The 19701-nt window shown below is 38.8% G+C and overlaps 2 protein-coding genes and 1 long non-coding RNA gene across 5 annotated transcripts in view; 2 read left to right on the top strand and 1 right to left on the bottom strand.

Moving 5' to 3' along the window:
- Window positions 1-4745, top strand: part of srgap3 (SLIT-ROBO Rho GTPase activating protein 3) — a 32419-nt gene extending 27674 nt beyond the window's left edge. For both annotated transcript variants that reach the window (XM_088389602.1, XM_088389601.1), the window contains exons 19-22: window positions 849-1029; window positions 1111-1260; window positions 1331-1646; window positions 1726-4745. In XM_088389602.1, coding sequence (XP_088245728.1) covers window positions 849-1029; window positions 1111-1260; window positions 1331-1646; window positions 1726-2172 — 1094 coding nt within the window. In that variant the 3' untranslated portion in view covers window positions 2173-4745. The remainder of the gene's footprint in view (window positions 1-848; window positions 1030-1110; window positions 1261-1330; window positions 1647-1725) is intronic.
- Window positions 3048-8398, bottom strand: LOC148390722 (uncharacterized). The gene is made up of 3 exons (XR_015861293.1): window positions 8074-8398; window positions 3815-3898; window positions 3048-3288 (listed from the first exon to the last, which is right to left on the bottom strand). It is a non-coding gene; the product is annotated as an uncharacterized LOC148390722 (long non-coding RNA).
- On the top strand, window positions 8159-19606 carry rad18 (RAD18 E3 ubiquitin protein ligase). 2 transcript variants are annotated; one of them, XM_088389604.1, is made up of 13 exons: window positions 8160-8360; window positions 8707-8785; window positions 8998-9059; window positions 9536-9606; window positions 12380-12726; window positions 13280-13379; window positions 13590-13777; window positions 13943-14013; window positions 14125-14185; window positions 15550-15675; window positions 16006-16132; window positions 16704-16745; window positions 19265-19606. In XM_088389604.1, the coding sequence occupies exons 1-13, from the start codon at window positions 8310-8312 to the stop codon at window positions 19362-19364; spliced, it is 1425 nt and encodes a 474-aa protein (XP_088245730.1). In that variant the 5' UTR covers window positions 8160-8309; the 3' UTR covers window positions 19365-19606. The 2 variants fall into 2 exon arrangements, with proteins under 2 accessions (XP_088245731.1, XP_088245730.1); XM_088389605.1 differs by lacking the exon at window positions 16704-16745 and having other exon boundaries at window positions 8159-8360.
- The last annotated feature ends 95 nt before the right edge of the window (window positions 19607-19701 follow it).

Raw genomic sequence — 19701 nt, 5'->3', positions numbered from 1 at the left:
TTTGTTTTGTACTTAGCAATAAATGTTTTTATTTAAACTGTCAATTCAGCCCTAGTGGTAAATATGATTGAATTTGACATGAGTTTCTGTTTTTATTCTTCACTCCCCTCCTTTCATCTCTGCTTGCCCGCTCTTTGTTCGAATCAGCAATTCTCTCGGGACTTTTGCAGAATATATTTTTCCTCTGTGCCGTGGATCCACAAATTGCATAATGGACATGATTCTATCAGGGGCTCTTTCAATAACAACCTCATGTCTCAAAATCTCTTGTTCAACATGACTGGAAATGTTGATTGTCTGATGTAGATCATTCTGAAACATCTGCACATTTTGTAACTGTTATTTTTAACATAGATTCAGTTAATACCAAAATGATTCCATCGTCCATCCATTATTTAGTATGATTTAGTATTTTTGTTTTTTTGGTGGCAAGAGACTGATAAAGTACAACAATTAAATTTAAAACTTTGTATATTTTCTTAATTTGAGCATTCTTAGGACAACGTTTTACGATTATAATACGAAATATTTATTGAACAGATAACTTTTTATTTCATTTAGAATTTTTTTGTCCATGGTGTAAATCATTTGGGACCTAATATTTGCTGAGATGGGAGCAGCATTAATTAACTATTACTGACCTCTACTGGTTGGATGCGAAAAATGCATTGACATTTGATACGCCTCCATTATTGGTATTTGGTGTTAAAATGACTTGAATTATATGAGGAGGCTAAAAATATTTTCTTCTTGGAATATTAAGTAACGATTCAAAATCACATCTACCTTCAGTTTTGACACTCGTATTGTATTTGATTGCTTTTGTTGTATTGATTTATTATTTTCAGAGGTTGAACAAATCGAGGCCATCGCTAAATTCGATTACGTGGGCCGCAGTCCGAGAGAGCTGTCGTTCAAGAAGGGAGCGTCTCTGCTTCTCTATCACCGTGCATCCGAGGACTGGTGGGAGGGCCGACACAACGGCGTGGATGGGCTGATCCCTCATCAATACATCGTCGTGCAAGATGTGTAAGTAACTTTCTCCATTTAGCCGTTGACTTTGTATTTATGCTGTAACCCATCCTGACTAACACGCTACTACTCTCTCAGGGATGATACCTTCTCAGATAACCTCAGTCAGAAAGCGGATAGTGAAGCCAGCAGTGGGCCACTACTGGATGAAAGAAGTTCCTCCAAAAACGACGGCCCCTCACCATGTGAACAATCACCCGATTACAATTTTGGAGGCGTCATGGGCAGGTCAGTGAAATCAACCCCTTCTCTTTTTAAGCAGCTAAGGTTTGCTGTGACAAAATGTGCCTCCCCGCAGGGTTCGCTTGCGTTCCGACGGAGCAGCCATTCCTCGCTGTCGCAGCGGGGCAGACACTCAGAGTCCAACACGAGTACCCGACACTCCTCCGCGGGCCGCTGCCTGTCCCAGCAGTCCTCACAAGATGTCCGTCAACAAGGCGCGTTTGGAAAGCCCAGAAAAAAAGCGACTGGGGACCTTTGGTAGTTCCGGAAATATTAACTATCCAGAAAGGAAGGTCTATCCCGAGGGCCATCCGCTGAGGCCCGTGTCAGGGGCCACTCGCCATAGCAGCCTTGGGGACCACAAGTCACTGGAAGCCGAGGCTCTGGCTGATGTGAGGCTGGCATGTCAATTAGCACCTCTGCTATTTCCTGTGTTTATGTTCTTCATATGTCTGTTCTTGCCTTAAGCAGGACATAGAGAAGACCATGACCACGGCGCTCCATGAGCTTCGTGAGCTGGAGCGGCAGAACTCAGCCAAGCAGGCTCCCGATGTGGTTTTGGACACCTTGGAGCCCTTGAAGAACCCGGTTAGCTCAGAACCTGGCAGTCCCTTACACACCATCGTGATCCGCGACCCAGATGCAGCCATGCGCCGGAGCAACAGCTCCACCTCCGAGATGATGACCACGTTCAAGCCGACGCTCTCGGCCCGGCTCGCCGCCGGCGCTCAGTTGCGCCCGCCGCCCATGAGGCCGCTGCGTCCCCCTCCCACCCAGCACCGCTCTAGCAGTTCTGGTTCTTCTGGGGTGGGCAGCCCGGCTGTAACGCCCACTGATAAAATGTTTCCCAGTAACAGCACAGCGGCCGGGTCCGGTATGAATGTGGCCAACGATGCTGACAAATCTGGCACCATGTAGCGAAGGTCAAATAAGAGGGCTGGAAATGGGACTGCAACTCTTGAATAATATTTTCGGCGACCTAGTTTCGAAAACAACGCAGCCTTTTATTTGCGTGATCAATACGCCACAATGCTCCACTCCAGTTAGTGATGAGGGAGGAGGGGGTAAAAGAAAGTATCATTTTGAGGTGCAGTGTTCATATCAGAGGAGCTGCTAGTATGATTTTTTTTTTTAAAACTAAAAACAAGTTGCAGGGGAATTTCCTGAAGACATCGTTTGGCTTCAAACGCTCGGGGCCATGTGTGGCAAACTGATGCTTTATCTCTGTTTTCTGCCTGACTTAACGCATATCTGTAGGAAGCTGCTGTAGTGAAAGGTTGCCATGGTGATGCAGATGGGGAGAGGGCTGCAGAGGTGTGATAGGTTCAAGCTTCGCCTTCTTTATAACAATACACATGCATGAGCATCATGCATATGTATCTGCTTTTTACCTCAAGAACAACTAACAAAAATCTGCATCCATGGAGTCAGATTATGGACAACTGGATTTTCCCCAGTGCAGTTTGAATGCATCATTTGGAGTGGTGAAGACGTTCAGGCACACTGGGGAGTTGAGGGAGAAAAACACATTTGCGACAATGTGTTTGTAAACCGGTGGAGGCGGACAGTGGTGCATGTGCTGTAACAACAACTGTCCGGCATGTGCGACCAGAATGACAAGACGCAACTAATGAATCCACTAATTGTTAGAATCCTCAAATATGTAAATATAGCAGGGATTTTTTTTTCTAAATGTTTTGATTTTGTACAGACTCAATTTCAAAAAGGGAGATTGTTGACATGAAGGGAACTTAAAAATATCTCAACCAAACAACCCTTGTAATCATCTTCAATTTATTCTCTGTCTTTGTGAAATCATCAAACCTGCTGTTGTGCGTGTTTGAATCCAGTTGCTGAGTGTGCTGTACTAAACTGATGACTGGATGGGTTCACCGTCATAGTCTTCATAAAAGTCTTCATTTGAAAAACTTCCATTTCAGAGCAGCACGGAGGAGTAATGAGATCGGGGTTCCAATGTGGGCTCCTTCCTTCTTGTGTGGAGTTTGTATGTTCTCCCCATGCACCATCTTCCGTCTGTAGGACAAAAACATTCATGCTTTGAAGACTTGAGTGTGAGGAGCAACATGGGTGAGGAGAAGCAAAATGGATTGATGCCATGTCTCGTGTTCTACTTAGAGATTTGTTACATCGAAAACAAAAGTACAACACAGACGTTACAAAGAGGACCCACAGCACCACACTATCAATTAAGTTCAATTTATTAATAACGTGAAAGATCTTCTGAATGATACAGCAGTTGTTAATTCAGCTCTAATTTGTTAGAAGTGTAATGACTTATCTCTTATTATAGAAACTCTGGAGTCAAAGTCGTACTGCATGCTTTCTGGTGTAATGTCAGCACTATTGATTAAATGCTACCATGATTGGCTTTGGCGGATAAAACCTTGACTCAAAACTATTTGATTCTACCTGGCCTCATATTGATCACTAAATCCGCTTACAGGAAAATGTACAATACTCAAGCATGCAAACGAAGCACTTTCTCAAAGCAAAATATTTGATTTCCTACCAAGTACTGCCAAAAATAGAACATCCCCACCTTTCTCAAGTTATACTGGGCATCGGCTCTCCCTGCTGGTTGTCGATGGTACTGCCTTGTCATCAGCAGTCCATTTTACGCAACCTGTAAAAAGATATACTGTACTGTACTTTAGTTATGTGTGTCTTTATCAAACATGACTTTTGCACCTATAAAATTGTATGTACAAAATATGAGAATATTCAAAAGAGACCACAAAAAATACAGGAGAATCTTGTTTGTCAGTTTTATTTATACAGCTATGTGCAAATGGATGTCTAGAGTGCCTTTTGTGCACTGCATTGATTTTTTTTAAAGTTTTGTATTACTCTTTTAATATTATTTGTCATATTTATTATGAATGTTACTTTTCTATGATTACCTTCAATTGCTCTTTTTGCAATAATTTGTCCAGGGTCATTATGAACTGTTTTTCCCGTGCTGAGTGAAAGATAAAAAAATAGATTTAAATACCACTATGCACCTAATCTACTGGTTAGCAAATTCAGTAGAGTTTTCTCAGAATATTTATTGCATCTTGTTGTTTTTCCGGTGACGTGTCTGTGCTGTGCCTGAGCCATAGATTCATCTTTTCCTTCTTGAACAAAGCAAACACATTGCAGTATTGCTGGCTAACGCACGAATGAGGGTTCCTGCTTGTAGAGCTTAAAAGGCAATTGTGTTTTCTCTACGTGTGATGTAAAAAGTCATTTTCTCTCGATTGCGGAGCTGGTGCGATAATACAATTAAAATAATAATAATAATACTACGAAACACTTCTGTTAGAGAGACAACTGTGCCTGTCTTGTGATGATGGAATGTGAGTTGTTGTCAATCTTCTCTTTAATTGTGTGTCTAGTGGTGAGTGTCTGGTTAATTAGAAACCTGTGATATACCTTACCACTAAGAGGATGAAAAAAATGTGCATCCAAATAAAACCATTAATGCTCAATGGTCTTGTTTGGGGAATTATTTACTTCTATATACAATGTACACTACAGTACTAAACATTTCCACAAAAAAAAAACAATCGAGAACAAAAAGTACAGTGTATAAAATATATAGAAAATATTAAAGGTAGGCTATACATATAGGTATAAAAATTTACAAATAAATCGATCACTAAAAAGATTTTATAATTTTTTTATTGAGATCTAGCATGCAGTTTTTGTTGTGGCCACAAGGTAGCGATCACACATCAATACAATGTATAGAATTCTGCGAGGGTGTCTAGCTTAGTGAAAGCACCTGGAAAACAACAATCCAGTCAATGCTCAGAAAACGGAATCCTGCATAAATTAGACGATTACATCTCTCTTAGAAATTGCCTTTAAAGTTCACTCGTTAGAGTGACAGAGCATTAACAAAATCCAATTTGTTCCACCTGACAAAAACAACAACATGCCCAACAAACAGCTTAGCTCTCCCAAGGAGCACAGATCTGTTGTTGTTTAGGAAGAAACCTCCACATTGAATGCATTCAATTAAGGCGATATATGTTTGGGAAACCTGAGGAAGATTGTTTTTTGTTACTTTTCAATGATTCGTCAAAATGGTTGAACAAGGCCTTGCCGTTGGCTGTATTTGTTCCATAATTAAAACAAAAACCAGCGCAAACAGAACAATAACGGATAATCAATTAGCGCAAGTCACAGTGGAACAAAATGATCGTAAATGTACTTCCTGCCTCTACCTTTACCTCCTTGACCTCATCAACATGGTGTTTCTCTTCAATTATGGGCCCCCTGGGGCCAACTGGTGAGCCGGGTGATTATTCATTTGCCTAATCACAATGAAATCGTGTAAACAAGTGGAAGTCATGTTTAATTTATATCATTTATTTCATTTCCTTGTGCATGTTTGCGTGGTAAGTAGTGGCTTGTATTTTCAGGTGAATCCCATTAAGTGATAAACCGTGTGATGATGAAAACAACCTAGCATTTTCATTATAAAGCGCTCAGTTAACATGATTGCACCATCTGTGCTTCCTAATTTGTACGTGACTCTAGAATTATGTATTATTTATATAATTCTCAAGGTGAAATGGAAAAGATTTGGATAGCATGCCTCCTTCACAGTCAATGGCTTTTCCCTACTTCCCTACATGCAGTTTGGTCTCGCTCTTTTTATTTATTTTCTCCACGCTTCCTCACATATTCCAAAAATGTGTGTGTGTGTGTGTGTGTGTGAGCATCCTCAATGTATTGATATTACCGCCACCTAGAGAACTGAAGAGGAATAGCACATATTTCAAATTTTTTCAATTAATATTTGTTTACTGTTTGGCTTTGTCGATGTTCCATGCTTGTTTTCAAACCATTCCCCATCGTAAAGATCGCAAGATTCCTTGTTGTCATTTGCATCCTGCTAATGATGTTGAAGATCATGTAAACAAACGATGCAACAGACACAAAGCACATCATAAAAGCATCATGATCTAATCAGCACATATGTTGTTTCATTCCAGATGCATGTTTGGCTTCATCTATTGGGACTCATTTGCTCCGGTTCCGGCCAAGCCGCATGCAAGTCACACCTGTGCACTGCATACAAAAACAAGACCGGATCATAACTAACTTGCAAACAGCTTCATTAGGAGTCTCCTCATATGGACTGAGTGATTGAATTCCCAATACGACATTCCATGTTGTTGGCATGCAATGACCTTACATTTTCAAAAGTATTTCACAGATAATCTAAGGTTGTCTGGATTTGGCTTCATGTGAGGGCTCCAGTCCCCTGGGCGTAGGAAAGTTAATGAATTTGTTCCACTGATCCACGGTGTGCCGCTAGAACTTGCTTTGGGCGCACATTTAAGTGGAAACACATTGTTTGCCCCCGCGAAGGCTTTTTATTTCAACAATGCAGAAAGCTGCAAGAAATCACCAAGTTAAGTGGATGTTTATTTGACGTATTTCTTATGTGGAATGCTTGATACCATTCACATCAAAGTGCTACACATTCCTGGCTTTAGCTAAGTGCAGCCGAACAGGACGTTTTCCCGGAAGCCGGCTTAATTTTTTGAGATGACACTTCATGGCTCTGTCTGTGAAATCTCTTTGTGCTGATTTATGCTTTTCTTGAAAACTGTGAGACAAATAACAAACAACAAAAGCTATTTAATGACATGTTTAGTCTGATCAAATGGAAATGAAATACACCTGTCGGATGGATGGATTTATTTTGTCATTTCTATTTATTATATTAACATTATGTGTTTCATTCTACAAAAGTGTGCCTTAATCATGTGTTGTTGTTGTTTTTTTTAAATGCCCAATTGGTACTAAGCATTTTCAAGCTACACTTATTAAAATGCAGATGAAAGTAAAGGAAAATATGCTGCTTATTTGTGGCTTGAATTAATTACGCACGCAACCAAAGGGGTTATTGGCTGATTCTTGAGATGAATTGAAAACTAATGTTTCCCTTCATGATTTGACAAACTATTTGAAACTGATTTGACTGTGCATATTTCACATTATTTCAATTTTGATTGAAGTTCAATGCAATAACCCAACTCATTTTCCATTGATCTAATCCAATGTCTTTGCAAGGCTGGCAATTCATTTGGGACCTCATTGCAACTTGCCTCGACATCCTTTTAAGTCTGCTGTACAAATCAATGTTATTTTTGGAGCTGAAGTTGTCCATGGGGGTCTTTTTTGCCTTTTATTTCCCACAATTATGGTAAAATAGCTTTCACTTGTCCGCTGCTTTTATCTACCTTTGAGATACTCAGAACAACACTCTCGTAATTTATATACTGACGACACAGCATCAGGAGCCACCGGGGGTTTAGTACAGATTCAGTAAATTGCTCCAGGAGACTTCAACAATGACACAGTACTTAACAAGAAAGAGTGTGTTTGTTTTGTTTCTTTGGTGCAGCTGTAAAGACTCAAGAACCACTTCTATTTATCCAATGGCTGCAGAAACGTGATCAATACCGCAAGAAATAGCCCACAGACAACATAAAAACACGTTCAAGTACAAATTACTTGAATAATAATAATAATAATAATAATAATAATAATAATAATATTTTTCCAGGTGTTGACTCAATCACAGCTGGACTGTTCTGTTTGTCTCATTTATTATTTTTTAATTGTAACTCAAGAATTGTTAAATTTAAAAGTCACGTGTCCACCGAGCTCAAATGTTTACCCAACCCTGACTTTATAAATATAGTTTTTACGCAAATAATTAAGTGCTGTTTTGATTCACAATTTAATTGGATCTAACACAGTCGTTACAATTCACAATGCACTGCATGCTCATACCTTGATCCATTGATTCAAAAAATTATTATAAAAAGCCCTCTTTGTGACTCGAACTCGTTCCACATCACTGCATACAATCACGATAATATTTCGACACAGAGTCCTGGTTCAGACACATTGACCTAGCGGAAGTGGTCAAATGACGTTGCCGGATTTTCGATTTCGAGCGGGACAAGTTGTTGTGAAACCGATCAAAAGTCCGAGATACGGTGCAGCGGTAGTTTGATCGATGCGATATGGCCTTTCAAACGGAAAATAATCTCCCACCGTGTGTGGTGGCTTTAAAAGTAAGTTTGAGCTGCTGTCAGTACTTTGCGCGCGTGTGTGTTTGTTTTGCTAGCTTGTTGGCTAAATTGTGAGTTGATCACAGCAGCTAACGTTGCACCCAAAGATTATTTGACATAAGGTGCACAAGATATGTACTGCCAAGCTTTTCTGGCGTTGGATTCGTAATCTCCAATTAAGTAAGAAACTTAACACAACAATTGCGATCCAGTCTGTTTATCCCTCCATACAACCAATTATAATTATGATCCGAACCATGTTTTCGTGCCAAGTCATATCTTTGCATGTTATAACAGACAAGTAACTAATACCTGACATGTTTTTTGTTATGTTTCCCCCTTTTGACAGAACGTTGACGCCCTACTGCGATGTCCTATTTGTTTTGATTTTCTCAACACTTCAATGATGACCGAATGCTCTCACAATTGTAAGTACGGCAGTTGTACTTCGTAAATGAATTGTTTTGGTCACCTTAAGAATTTAAGTAGTGAACTTTTTTTCAATGCGAGTTTGAAACATTCATAACTTTCTGAATCTTTAACAAAACTGCAATCATTAGATGGCTTGCTAGACAGAAACAGACTGTATGAGAAAGATTATAATTATCTGTGGTTGAATTGTCTGTGTTTCTTTTCACAGTTTGCTCCCTGTGCATCCGCAAATTTTTTTCTTATAAGCTTCACTGTCCAGTTTGCAATATGGTAAGTTTGAAGCATTTTTCAGGAATCTCATTAACCAATATGAACTGTAATTCCTCCTTTAGAAAAGAAAAAATAACTAAATCAAGGAAACGTGATCTAATGTTGAAAAACATTCCAATTATTATCTATTATCTGTTCTGTTTGTCCAACCCCCCAATTTTGAAAGTACAGTAGAACCTTCAAAGTGCATCAGCACCAATTTTTGATATTTCCACGAAAAATATGCCTTAAAAAATATTTTCAAACCACTTCACATAATCTTTGAGCTTAATGAAATTATTTATTTACGCTATACTTTTTTGTGCCACAATGATAACGTGGCCTTGGCTGGTATAAACCTTCTTAGGCTGATTCAGATATTGGACAGAATAAAATTTTAATAATGTATAAGTTCAATTTGTTCCTTGACTGGGCTTGTAACACAATTTATTAGTATCTGTCTTCTGTTATTCAACGTTTACTTCCTCTTCAACTAGCAAGCAACGGAACAAGATCTACGAAACAACCGTTTACTGGATGAATTGGTTGTAAACTTTCAAGCTGCAAGGTAAGCAAACTTGAGATCCAATAAAATTTGTTGGCGTTATGCCGATGTGATGATGCTTAAACGAGAAGTCAGTCTGCCTCTACAGCAAAAAAAAAAAAAAAAAAAAGTGATGATGCAGTGGAGAGCAATTCATTTTACAAATGGATGATGTAAAAAACTGGAAAGGTTGTTAAGGTCTTCTGAGGTCTGCTGTGTGAAGTTCAACATCTGAAACTTCTTATTTGTGATGCCATTTATGGCCACACTCTATCCTTTGCTAAATTAAATTTAGTCTTCTCATTAAGTTACAATATATTTGCAGCACTTGTCGTGTGCTATTTGTGTTCGAGGACTGAACAGACCTCATAATTTACCCCAATTACTGTCGCAATCAATGTACGAAATCGGATTACAAAGTTTTGCTGTTAGTTTGTAACTCATTAAAAAAAACAGGCACATGATATTGTGCCACTAATTTGTCAATATTAAAACATTAACCAGTCACTTGTTGTGTCGCCAGAATGATCGATTGTCTCCGTGGTGACAATATTATTAACATCATAATTTAATGAAGTTGTTATTGCCAGTCGCATTTGCTGTTCTTCTTTTCTAAAGTGGCATCTTTTTCTTCAGCTGAATCTTTATTTGCAACATTAATCCAGTTGTGACATAAACTCCCCTATCTCCCGACTCCTGGCTTCCACATCCTTAGTAATTTGCATTTGAGAAAGTGTAAGAAAAACAAACAGGTATTCCAGTCCTGGAATTCATTTCAAAACAAAGGATTTAAGGCATATTCACTGGGGATTTTGTTTTTATTAGCTGAGGTTACGTAAGATTGTATGTTGTTGTTGTATATGCTGTGTAGCTTTGCGGCTCATGTTTGCTTTAAGGCCCCAATGTCAGCAGGCTGCTGCTCTCAAGGAAATTGACGAGTATTTTTAAAGTAAGCGTTGACCCTGACCACATGGTTTGCTTCACTTTCTCCGTCTGCCTGGCATATTTTTCTTTTGAATACTCAAGCTTGAATGCTCAAATTTACATAAAGATTGATTTCAATATTCTGTGGTGAAAAGCAAAAACTTACTTTGACTTAGGAAGCAGTTTGGTCTGTTGTCACAGATCTGTTTTAAAGAAGCTGTCTGAACGATTATTCGATTATCAAAAATAATCATCATTAATTTTAGGATGAATCACTTAATGATGTTGTACCTCTAAAGTCAATTAATAAAAACGTTTCCTACAGTTGAGGCTGAGAGATTAATAATTAAAAATAATTAATTGAAATTAGAATTATTTTTTTCTTGAACAAGTACTCTTTTGACTGCCTGAATTTTGAATTTTTTTAGGGGTGTGAGTAGGACTGGTACCCCTCGTAGTATGAGCTAATTGTGTATCCAGCCAAAAAAAAACACTTTTATGACATCCACATTGTCAGCATCTGTTCTGACAATAAATATAATCTCTTTCATTAGTGGGCATCATTCTGAGCAAACAAGTTAATAAACAAAACAAATTGCCTGAGCTTGCTTCACGACGTTGCATTTTTAATTTTTTTTTTGTTACCGCAAAACCATTGTTCTTCCATCAATCACCTCAGAGTTATCAAGACTGCAACAAAGGTCTCACTTCAGAATGTTGATACCGAATGAACCACCCGGCGCGTGACGCAACTGGTCTTTTAATTTCCTGTCAGCTTGAGTGCCTGAAAATGTGTTTCTGTCAAGAGAAAAAGGTGACGATCTCTATATGAGGTGATACACTCCCCATGGAATTACTTTCAAATACACATGTGGTATTTATGCAACGTATTCTGGCAGCACGGTGGAATGTGGTCTTGCCATTTTTTGCATGTTCTTCTCGTGCTTGTGTAGGTTTTCGTAAACATGCGTATCAGATCAACGGAAGCCTCAAGTTAATATATTTTGCAATTTAGGGCTAGCAAGTAGTTGAAATATTATTTACTACAGTGTCAGTATTGCACTGAAGTGTTTCTTTACTTTGTCCCAAATTGATGAATGATCCCCATCTACTTCCTGCCACTGACTAATGAACTGTTGATAGAATCTGCTGCAAATCTGGTTATCTTCATACGACTGGATATTTAAAGTGAGTCGAGACTGATTGCACTGTTGCAGAACTCTCCCATCTCTCAGCTAAATGTGACACGTAGATAGGTCTCACTCCATTATAGACAACGCAGCGGAACCAAAAAAAGATGTGTTCATTTCCAAATTTAAACTCAGATGATGTTTTAATGTCATACAAACATTTGTTTGACTTTCAAGAAAACTTTTGAATATCTGTGTCCATTGTACTCTATTCCACATAAAGAATTACATAATGTCCACTTAGTGAGTTTCTCCAATGTCTTGTTTGGAGTTTGGAGGTGCATACGTGCATGTATACGTCCGATGCGTGTCAGTCAAGACTAATGGGCACAATGAGTTCAAATATAAAGTTTTAAATATAGCAAACGGAGCGTTGCACACCTCATTGGTTCCATTTTATTGCCATGTAATGGCCCTGCTGCCATGTGTTTTTCTCTCACCTTTTCAAGATCCGCGACAAAGTGTCGCCTTTTTCATGGTCCGTTGAAAAGGAACATTAAAGTTGGCATTAAAGGCCTCGACTCATTGACTTGAAAAGTTGAGCAGGATATTTGATGTTTATGTAATCCTGTATTGTTGTGCTTTTGTCTGAAGATCAGAGCTTTCACAAAACTATCTTTTTATTTTCTCCTGTCTCTTTTCCTTGTTGTAATTCCATACACGTGCTTTCTTCTTTTCTCCAGACAGCAATTGTCACAAAGTTATTTTGACTCTACACCAATATCCCAAAAGTACCCCGCATCAGTCAAATGCAAATCACCCACAGACAAAGGCCAGAAGTCCAACAGTTCTGTTGTGAGTCACTTTTTCCAGAAGAGGCCCAGAAAGACTCCTGTCAAAGTTGTCCAGACTGGACGGACGGGCTGTGCGGACGACACCGACCTTTGCTCAACCAATGTAAAGGAAGAACCCGTTGATGTGAGGGAAGGAGCACAGCAGGAGGACACAAAATTGTACGATAACAACACAGAGGAAGAGATAGCGCATTCATCCTCATCACCACCAACAGATGTGAAGCCCGTAATGAAAGGTAAAGCTTATCTCCGGCACACAAGGTTGCCGCTTCTGATATTGTCAGTTATGTAACACCGGCAACCTGGTTATGTGCAAGACATTAGTAGTGTAGCGGTTCACATAGCTGCCATGAGATCAAGCCTTGAAACCGCCACTGCTGTGAACCTGAACAGGGCAGATAATACGAACTCTTGGCACACTTAGAGATTGTTTTTTTGGCACGAAGAAGTGGTACCTGATACATTGCAAAGTCACCTTCCAAATTTGGCAGTGCAAGATGTGCACATTGAAAAGGAAATTGGCTTTGATGGTGTTATCATCAGATCCACTCTCCCTTTGAATGGTATTAAACTACTGTATTAAAAGTTTTGTTTTTATAGTAAATTGTATCATATTTATTTTATTCATATTAGATTTTTTGTGTATAGAGAAGTTATTATTTGTGAAATTGAAAACATGGAGTATTTACTTTTCAGATACTGTGCAAATGACAAATGTTCTACTTCACTTTTAATTTTCTTTTTTGGCTGGAATTTATGTCGAGTCCAATTAATGTTTTCTTCTTTTAGTGGAGTGCCCTGTGTGCTCTGTAAGTGTGTCCCAGCCGTTCATCAACAAACATCTGGACATGTGTCTCGCAAGCGGAGAGAAGAAGGAAAGCTTAAGGAGGTAATTCAAACTATAAAACATCATCAAAGTATTTGCTTCCAACGCTTTATAAATACCAAAAACATGTTTTCATTGGTATTATTTTTATCGGACTATATCTGTCAAATTAAATAGCTCACAGTGAGGAATGATGATATCATAAATATAATTATATTGTGACACGCATGCAGCCGATTACGCTAACCGATTTCCAATGTTTGTTTGTCTCAGCTCGCTTGGCAAGACGAAGCGCCCGATGGCAAAGCTGGTGTACAACCTGCTTAGCATGCAAGAGTTGAAGCGGAGGCTCAAGGAATGCCACCTATCCGGCAAAGGCTCCCGAGATCAGATGATCAAAAGGCACAAGGAGTTTGTGCATATTTACAATGCGCAGTGTGACTCGCTCAACCCTAAATCAGGTGAAGCACAGAACGCCTTCAAAGCATAGGAACGCCAATCTCACATGTAACTCTGGTTCTATTCTGGAGAAGATTAAGGGATTCTGAGAAGCGTAGCTGGATTTGCTTTAAAGCACGCTTGACGTGAGCATCATTAAGTATATTAAGCATGTCATTTCTCAACAGTCGAAGAAATAGTTAAAGAGGTGGAAGCCACGGAGAGAATCAAAGATCAGCTACGTGATAAGGCCAAACCTGTGAGTTCATTGGTTAAAATGTCTTCCCTGGGAAATCTGTTTTGGACTCCTTTCATTTTTGTCATGATGTAATGTTTTGAAATTTTAACAATGATGATTTCAAATGTGCAGATTATGGTTATCTCAAAGAATCACTCTGAGGAGGAAATTGAGGAAGTTCACTCAACATATAGTAAGTGATTTTCTTGTTATTCAGTTGTTGTCAGTTCTGATGTCTTATAAATTGCATCTATTTCAACTGCATGTGTGATTACTACAGCACACAAAACAGCTTCTGCACTGCACAAGGAATCAAAACAAAATTCAAAGTCCTCTAAATTGCCCGACGCCAAAGTTCAACAGACTGCTCATTACTGTAATTAATGGGATACAAAATTGCAAGGTGTGTATGGCCAAATAAAACATCAGAAATATTAGTATTTGTGATGAAAAAAAATCATAAAATAAATTGGGTTTCTGTTAAATCAAATGAATCTAGTACATTTTGGCTCTATTTCGAATAAATAAAAATACAAGAAATGGATGGATGTATAAAACATTGACCTTTGCAAAACTGAACATTAAGATTGCTGTCTGATTTAAAAAAAAAAAAAAAATCCACATAAAAAGAAATTATTGGGAAAGATGTATACCGTACTGGTCCATATATAGCCTTTCCAATATATTTCACAGCCTTAAAGGCTTACTACCAAAAAAAAACTGATACAAAAAATACTTTGATGGGGAGCACTTTACATGGGAATCAATACGAGTAGTAGGCAATGAAACGGGTCAGGAAGATGTCTTCGATTGCAATAAAATGCAAAATTAGCAGTAGATCTTTATGCCTCTTGTGAGCCGAAGAACAGCTTCTCCTTTGAAGCTCTCTGCAAAGAACACTCATTTTGCCGTCAGACGAGGAGGAAAAAATTGCAGGCGTTACGTATCTCAATTGCTAAAGAAAAAAAAAATCTTTGATGATACACCTCGCACCCAATCCTGCCTTGTAACTTCACAATACTAGCCCAAAGTCAAACAAACTAAAGTAAAACCTGACCTGGGTCCATTTTTTTATACCCTTGTCAAACACGGATCGCACCATTGGAGAATGTTTTCCGGCTAGCCGTCATGTTGACAAGAACCTCGAACGAAAAAATCCTTTGAAAATAATTGAAAAATGAATGTGACTCACACAAGGATGCTTCTAATAATAGCTACACTGGCGTGATAACCCCTTGATTCATCACAGGAGGATGTGGGTGAGTCACAGCCTGCATAACAGATAGGAAACTCTGCAAAGCGCTCGTGCGAGCTTGCAGCCTTTTGTCAAAACATGCCACTTATCATTTGCAGAATCAACAGCTGCTTATTCAACAATATCATCGGCTCTGGAAAGTGCAGCGAGTGACAAAACAATCTGTGATGCATTGCCGTTGTAAACCACAGCCATAATAATCAACATTTTGCCACCAATGACGTGATTGACCCCGACGGCTTAGCAAGTGAACTCTACCACGCAAGTCCAAATGGCTTTCTCGTTCTTCATTATCTTCACAGGGAAGCAGCACTGCAGAGACTTTTCTCGGCTCGTTGCTCAGGTTCGTGGTCGCCTGGATACAACCAGGCAGACTCGGATAAAGGAGGCGGCGGGAGGCGAGGATGCGGAGCAATCGCCTTCGGCAGGTATGAGGAGCCTTAAGGTATTCTCTTACATTACAAAGGTTGTAAAGCTCCAGATAAAGGTCTCCACAATTATTTGAAGGGTTTGGAACTTTCCCTTCAGTGACACATTGGCCATGTAATTGAGTTGGAAAGGGTGAGAAATGCCACTATGTTCACTTTTATAATTTGCCCAAAGTTAGTCACGATTTCCTTTTCTAATGCTAATTTACAGTGGTGAAAACCTTTTCTTGCGATTTTATAACACGCCTAATACTATCTCAATAAATTGATGACAAACATTATACATGAAGTCAGATACTGTGATTAAAAAAAATCATTTGTATTCTTCAGCTGAAGCTGCAAAATCAAGGGTATCCTTGGATATCAAAAATGTGGAGAAAGAGGAAGAAATGGAGCTTTCTCCCAGAGACATTTTTCTTTCAAACAGCTCCACGTACAGTGACGTGTCAGTGAGCAGGTGAGCCTTCCATGAGGTTACATTTGACACCCCCCCCAAAACTCCCCTTAAAGCCTGAATTTTAAACTTGTGATCCACCTGAGGACATCGCTGGCTGTCCGCACTATGAGAGATGTGTGGCATGGCTGGCAGAATGCTTGGTGGATTTTTTTGCACCCAAGTGCGAAACCACAAATTGACTGCAAAATGTGTCTGCTCTCCTTTGCGGGTGCTGATGTGTGCTGTAAGTCATAAGAGCTGGCGGGGGATTTGATAGAAGTCTTTCAAATGCAAGTCATGGCCGGAAAATAATATTTGCGCACAACTTGCATTTCCTCATCTTCTCCTGATGTTTCTTGAAAATGCGCAAAATCACTTCATCACAGCAGCAGGGAAGCGTTTCAAGCCGTGTGTAGATAGTATGACGTTTACATTTTTTATAAGTTTCAGTGTGAAAATCTGGCACCAATTTAGATTCAGTGCAGTCCAATCCAGAAACTTTATGAAAGCCTTGTGTTGCCACAGTAACTCCACATTATCAGTAAAATTAACTGTTTTTCTCATTCTTCCATTCTTTCCCACCTACCTTCAGTTCACTTTCAGACATCTGTGCACCAGAACCTTCCATAAACGAGTAAGTCTTTTCCACCCTAAAAGAAATAAATCAAATCTAGTTGTCATTGTTTCGATTTTTCTTCATGATACTTAAATTTATTCTGAGTTATGACATCAAGCATCCATCAAACACTTGCTAGAAAAAAACCAACAACATTGCACACTGCTACTAAATACACCACAAACTCTAATCCAAAATATTTAGGTATGATTTCAGTAGTTTACATTTTTCTTGAAAATAAATGCTTTCCAAAGATGTCCGTTTACATGCATGCAGATGTGCCAAAGACTCTCTAACTTGTACTAACAACCCAGGCTAAACTCAGCTACCCCATAATTTGCAAAAATCATTATGAATAATTAAAATTGAGATTTTCTTTTAACAATTGTGTTGTATTTACTGAATGTAAAATTGTACCAAAGTTGGATTTGAATTCAGTTCCTGAGGAAACGTGCATATAAAATTCACACGTTCTCACAGTTGGTTAGGCTTCAAGCTTCTGTTTTTAAGCTAAACATTCAGAATAATAATTTCAGACTAAGTGGAGACTTGCAGATTGGGTGTGGAGGAGGCATGTCAACTCCACGGAAGGAAGCCGGAAAGAAAAGGACTTAATCTCCACATTTCAGATTGTCGTGGTTGGCGCTCAAGCGTTGCATATCGGCCCGTTGCCCGTCCGCTAACCCACTCCGTCATCTTTCCAGCTTCCACTCGCCACGTGGACTTGTGACCCAAATTCCAGTGCTGGAATGCTATTTTTCCTGCCAATAAAGTCAGGGTAAAGAGACATGGGACACCTTGTCATAGGCTGTGAGCTGATCTCAATCTTTACCCCTCCCTTGTGAGCTTTAAGAGGTTCCACATGTGGCCTTTGAAACTCATTGGCGGTTGTCTCACAGACGTGTTACCTGGGCGACTTGCTCCCGATGTGTTGTCAGGCGGTCCACTAATGCTGCTGGAAACTTTGACCATGAAAATTGTTTTACCTTATATCGGCAAATACTTTAGTGGCATCCACTGTGTCTCAATTAATTGCATTATCCACAAACAATTAGACTCCTCCCCCTTTTTTGTGGCACAGTTCAGTACACCATACCATGATTTTGTTGATTTTTTTTCCCCCCACCGTTGGATATTTTCCCGTAAGCACAAACGTCTTCAAATCCTTATCGAGAGTTTTAGAAAGGTGTTTTGAATGTCGCCAATATTCCAGTATGTCCTATTTTTGATCAGCATGATGACATAAATGAGTCCAATTGAGTTGAATTGACCTCATTTAAAAAAAATAATAATAATAATCAAGATGACATTTCACCACTTGTGTGAAAATAATTGAGAAATTATTTCTGTAGGTTAAATTTGTAGTTTTCCCTCCCTGTCGCCGAAAGGATGGGAATTATTGGAAGACGTGTGTGAAGGAATCAGTAATCGTCATTCACTTAGCTGGCATACATTTCTTATCTCTGCAGGGCGGTTTTAAACCACACGAGGAACCAGTTAAATTGTAATAAATTTGCTTTTGACGAAATTGGATGGCTGTTAGTAGAGTTAGATGGCAATAATTTTCGGTCGCCCCAGCAGCATTTTAATCAAGCACAGATTCACCTGGATTGAATAGGTGCAGAGTTTCTGCTTAATTTAAGCCGTTTCATGTCAATAGGTTCGTAAAGTCTCGGTTAGTTAATAGTCGACTACATTTATCGCTAATCTTATTAATCTTTCTATTCAAAGAAATATAAGATTATAGATTTGAACCATAGAAATGATAAAGAATAGGTGATCACTTTGCTGTCATTGGAGTTTCATCTCCTATCTTGTCAGTGTTATCAAGCAGTAGAACAGAAGTTTTGTTGAAAGGTTTTTTTTTTCGTTGTCACAATTACTGCTGCAATAAACATTTTTGAAATAGTACTGCATAAAAACATAGCAATAAGAATTAAATAGACTGTAAAGAATTAAACAGATTGTGCATCATGATTAATTCATTGCGGGTCTTTCTATTGTGAGCAACTTAGCCACTGGGCGTCAGCATATTATAGTTCTAAACTTACTTTGCATAACTATTGTAAGTGACTTGGTGAGCTCGCTCTATTTTTTTTTTCATGCAGAGGACAAATATATAGATATGTCACTTAGTATTGTTATATTGTTTGTTTACATGTGTTGCTCCACCATTATGTGTTAAAATAGCTGTTGCTATTTGGTAGCTTTTCCCTTCATGTGATAGCATTAAACCGTTAGACTTTAAGTCTGTGTTTTAAAATATGTTTAGTTGGACCGTAAACATCAACTGTGACGCTTATTATATACACCGGCCTGTTATATTGCACATAACGTAGTAAATGCCAACGTTTAAATGTTTATTGCAGAGTCGTGTAATTAAAGGCTCTTTTTTGTTTACCGCAAAACAGTTAAGCATCTGCTGGGGGTAGCTTATGATCCAATAAAACTGTCGTCTTCAGGATATGTCTTTTAGGAAAGATGTTGCATATTTCCCAGTACCCTATTTGAAATTGACCAAATGTTCTTCTGAACAGTGTCACAAAGTTGACGTCTGTCAAAAAGCGGACCGCTCGCTCCCGGGAAAACATGGCTGCTTCATCGACCGCTTTGGAGAAACGGCGCCGTAAAACGTGACCAGGGATTTATCCAAGATAGAGGAATATAAGGCTGAACACGTATGAGACCAAACTTGATGCATTATCAAGAGCATGTTTGGTTGACGCTTTTTTAACTTTATATGATTTGTGTGGTTACATTTATTACCTTGCAATCCACTGTATATGTCTAAGTGGCCCCTCTGTTACTGTCTCTACGATGGATTTTAGTCCAAATGTAAATAAAATGTAAATAAAGGAACTGTTATTGATCCAATTTCACTTTAGTGAGCAATTTTATTTTGAAACTGTAGTAGAAATAAATACATAGATGGAGTTCTGTCTTATGAGCGTTCACTCACTCAATTTTGATTTTA

The sequence above is a fragment of the Syngnathus floridae genome, chromosome 11 (assembly GCF_059516105.1).
Source record: "Syngnathus floridae isolate MCC-2025c chromosome 11, RoL_Sflo_1.0, whole genome shotgun sequence".
Classification (NCBI taxonomy): domain Eukaryota; kingdom Metazoa; phylum Chordata; class Actinopteri; order Syngnathiformes; family Syngnathidae; genus Syngnathus; species Syngnathus floridae.
This window is presented reverse-complemented; position numbering and strand designations above follow the sequence as displayed.

What these genes read in the sequence shown, in the direction of transcription:
- rad18 (XM_088389604.1), top strand. Translation starts at nt 8,310, where the DNA reads ATGGCCTTTCAAACGGAAAATAATCTCCCACCGTGTGTGGTGGCTTTA. An exon ending in GACCGAATGCTCTCACAATT is followed by an intron (nt 8,786 to 8,997) that starts GTAAGTACGGCA and finishes TTCTTTTCACAG; the next exon opens with TTTGCTCCCTGTGCATCCGC. An exon ending in TGTGAAGCCCGTAATGAAAG is followed by an intron (nt 12,727 to 13,279) that starts GTAAAGCTTATC and finishes TTCTTCTTTTAG; the next exon opens with TGGAGTGCCCTGTGTGCTCT.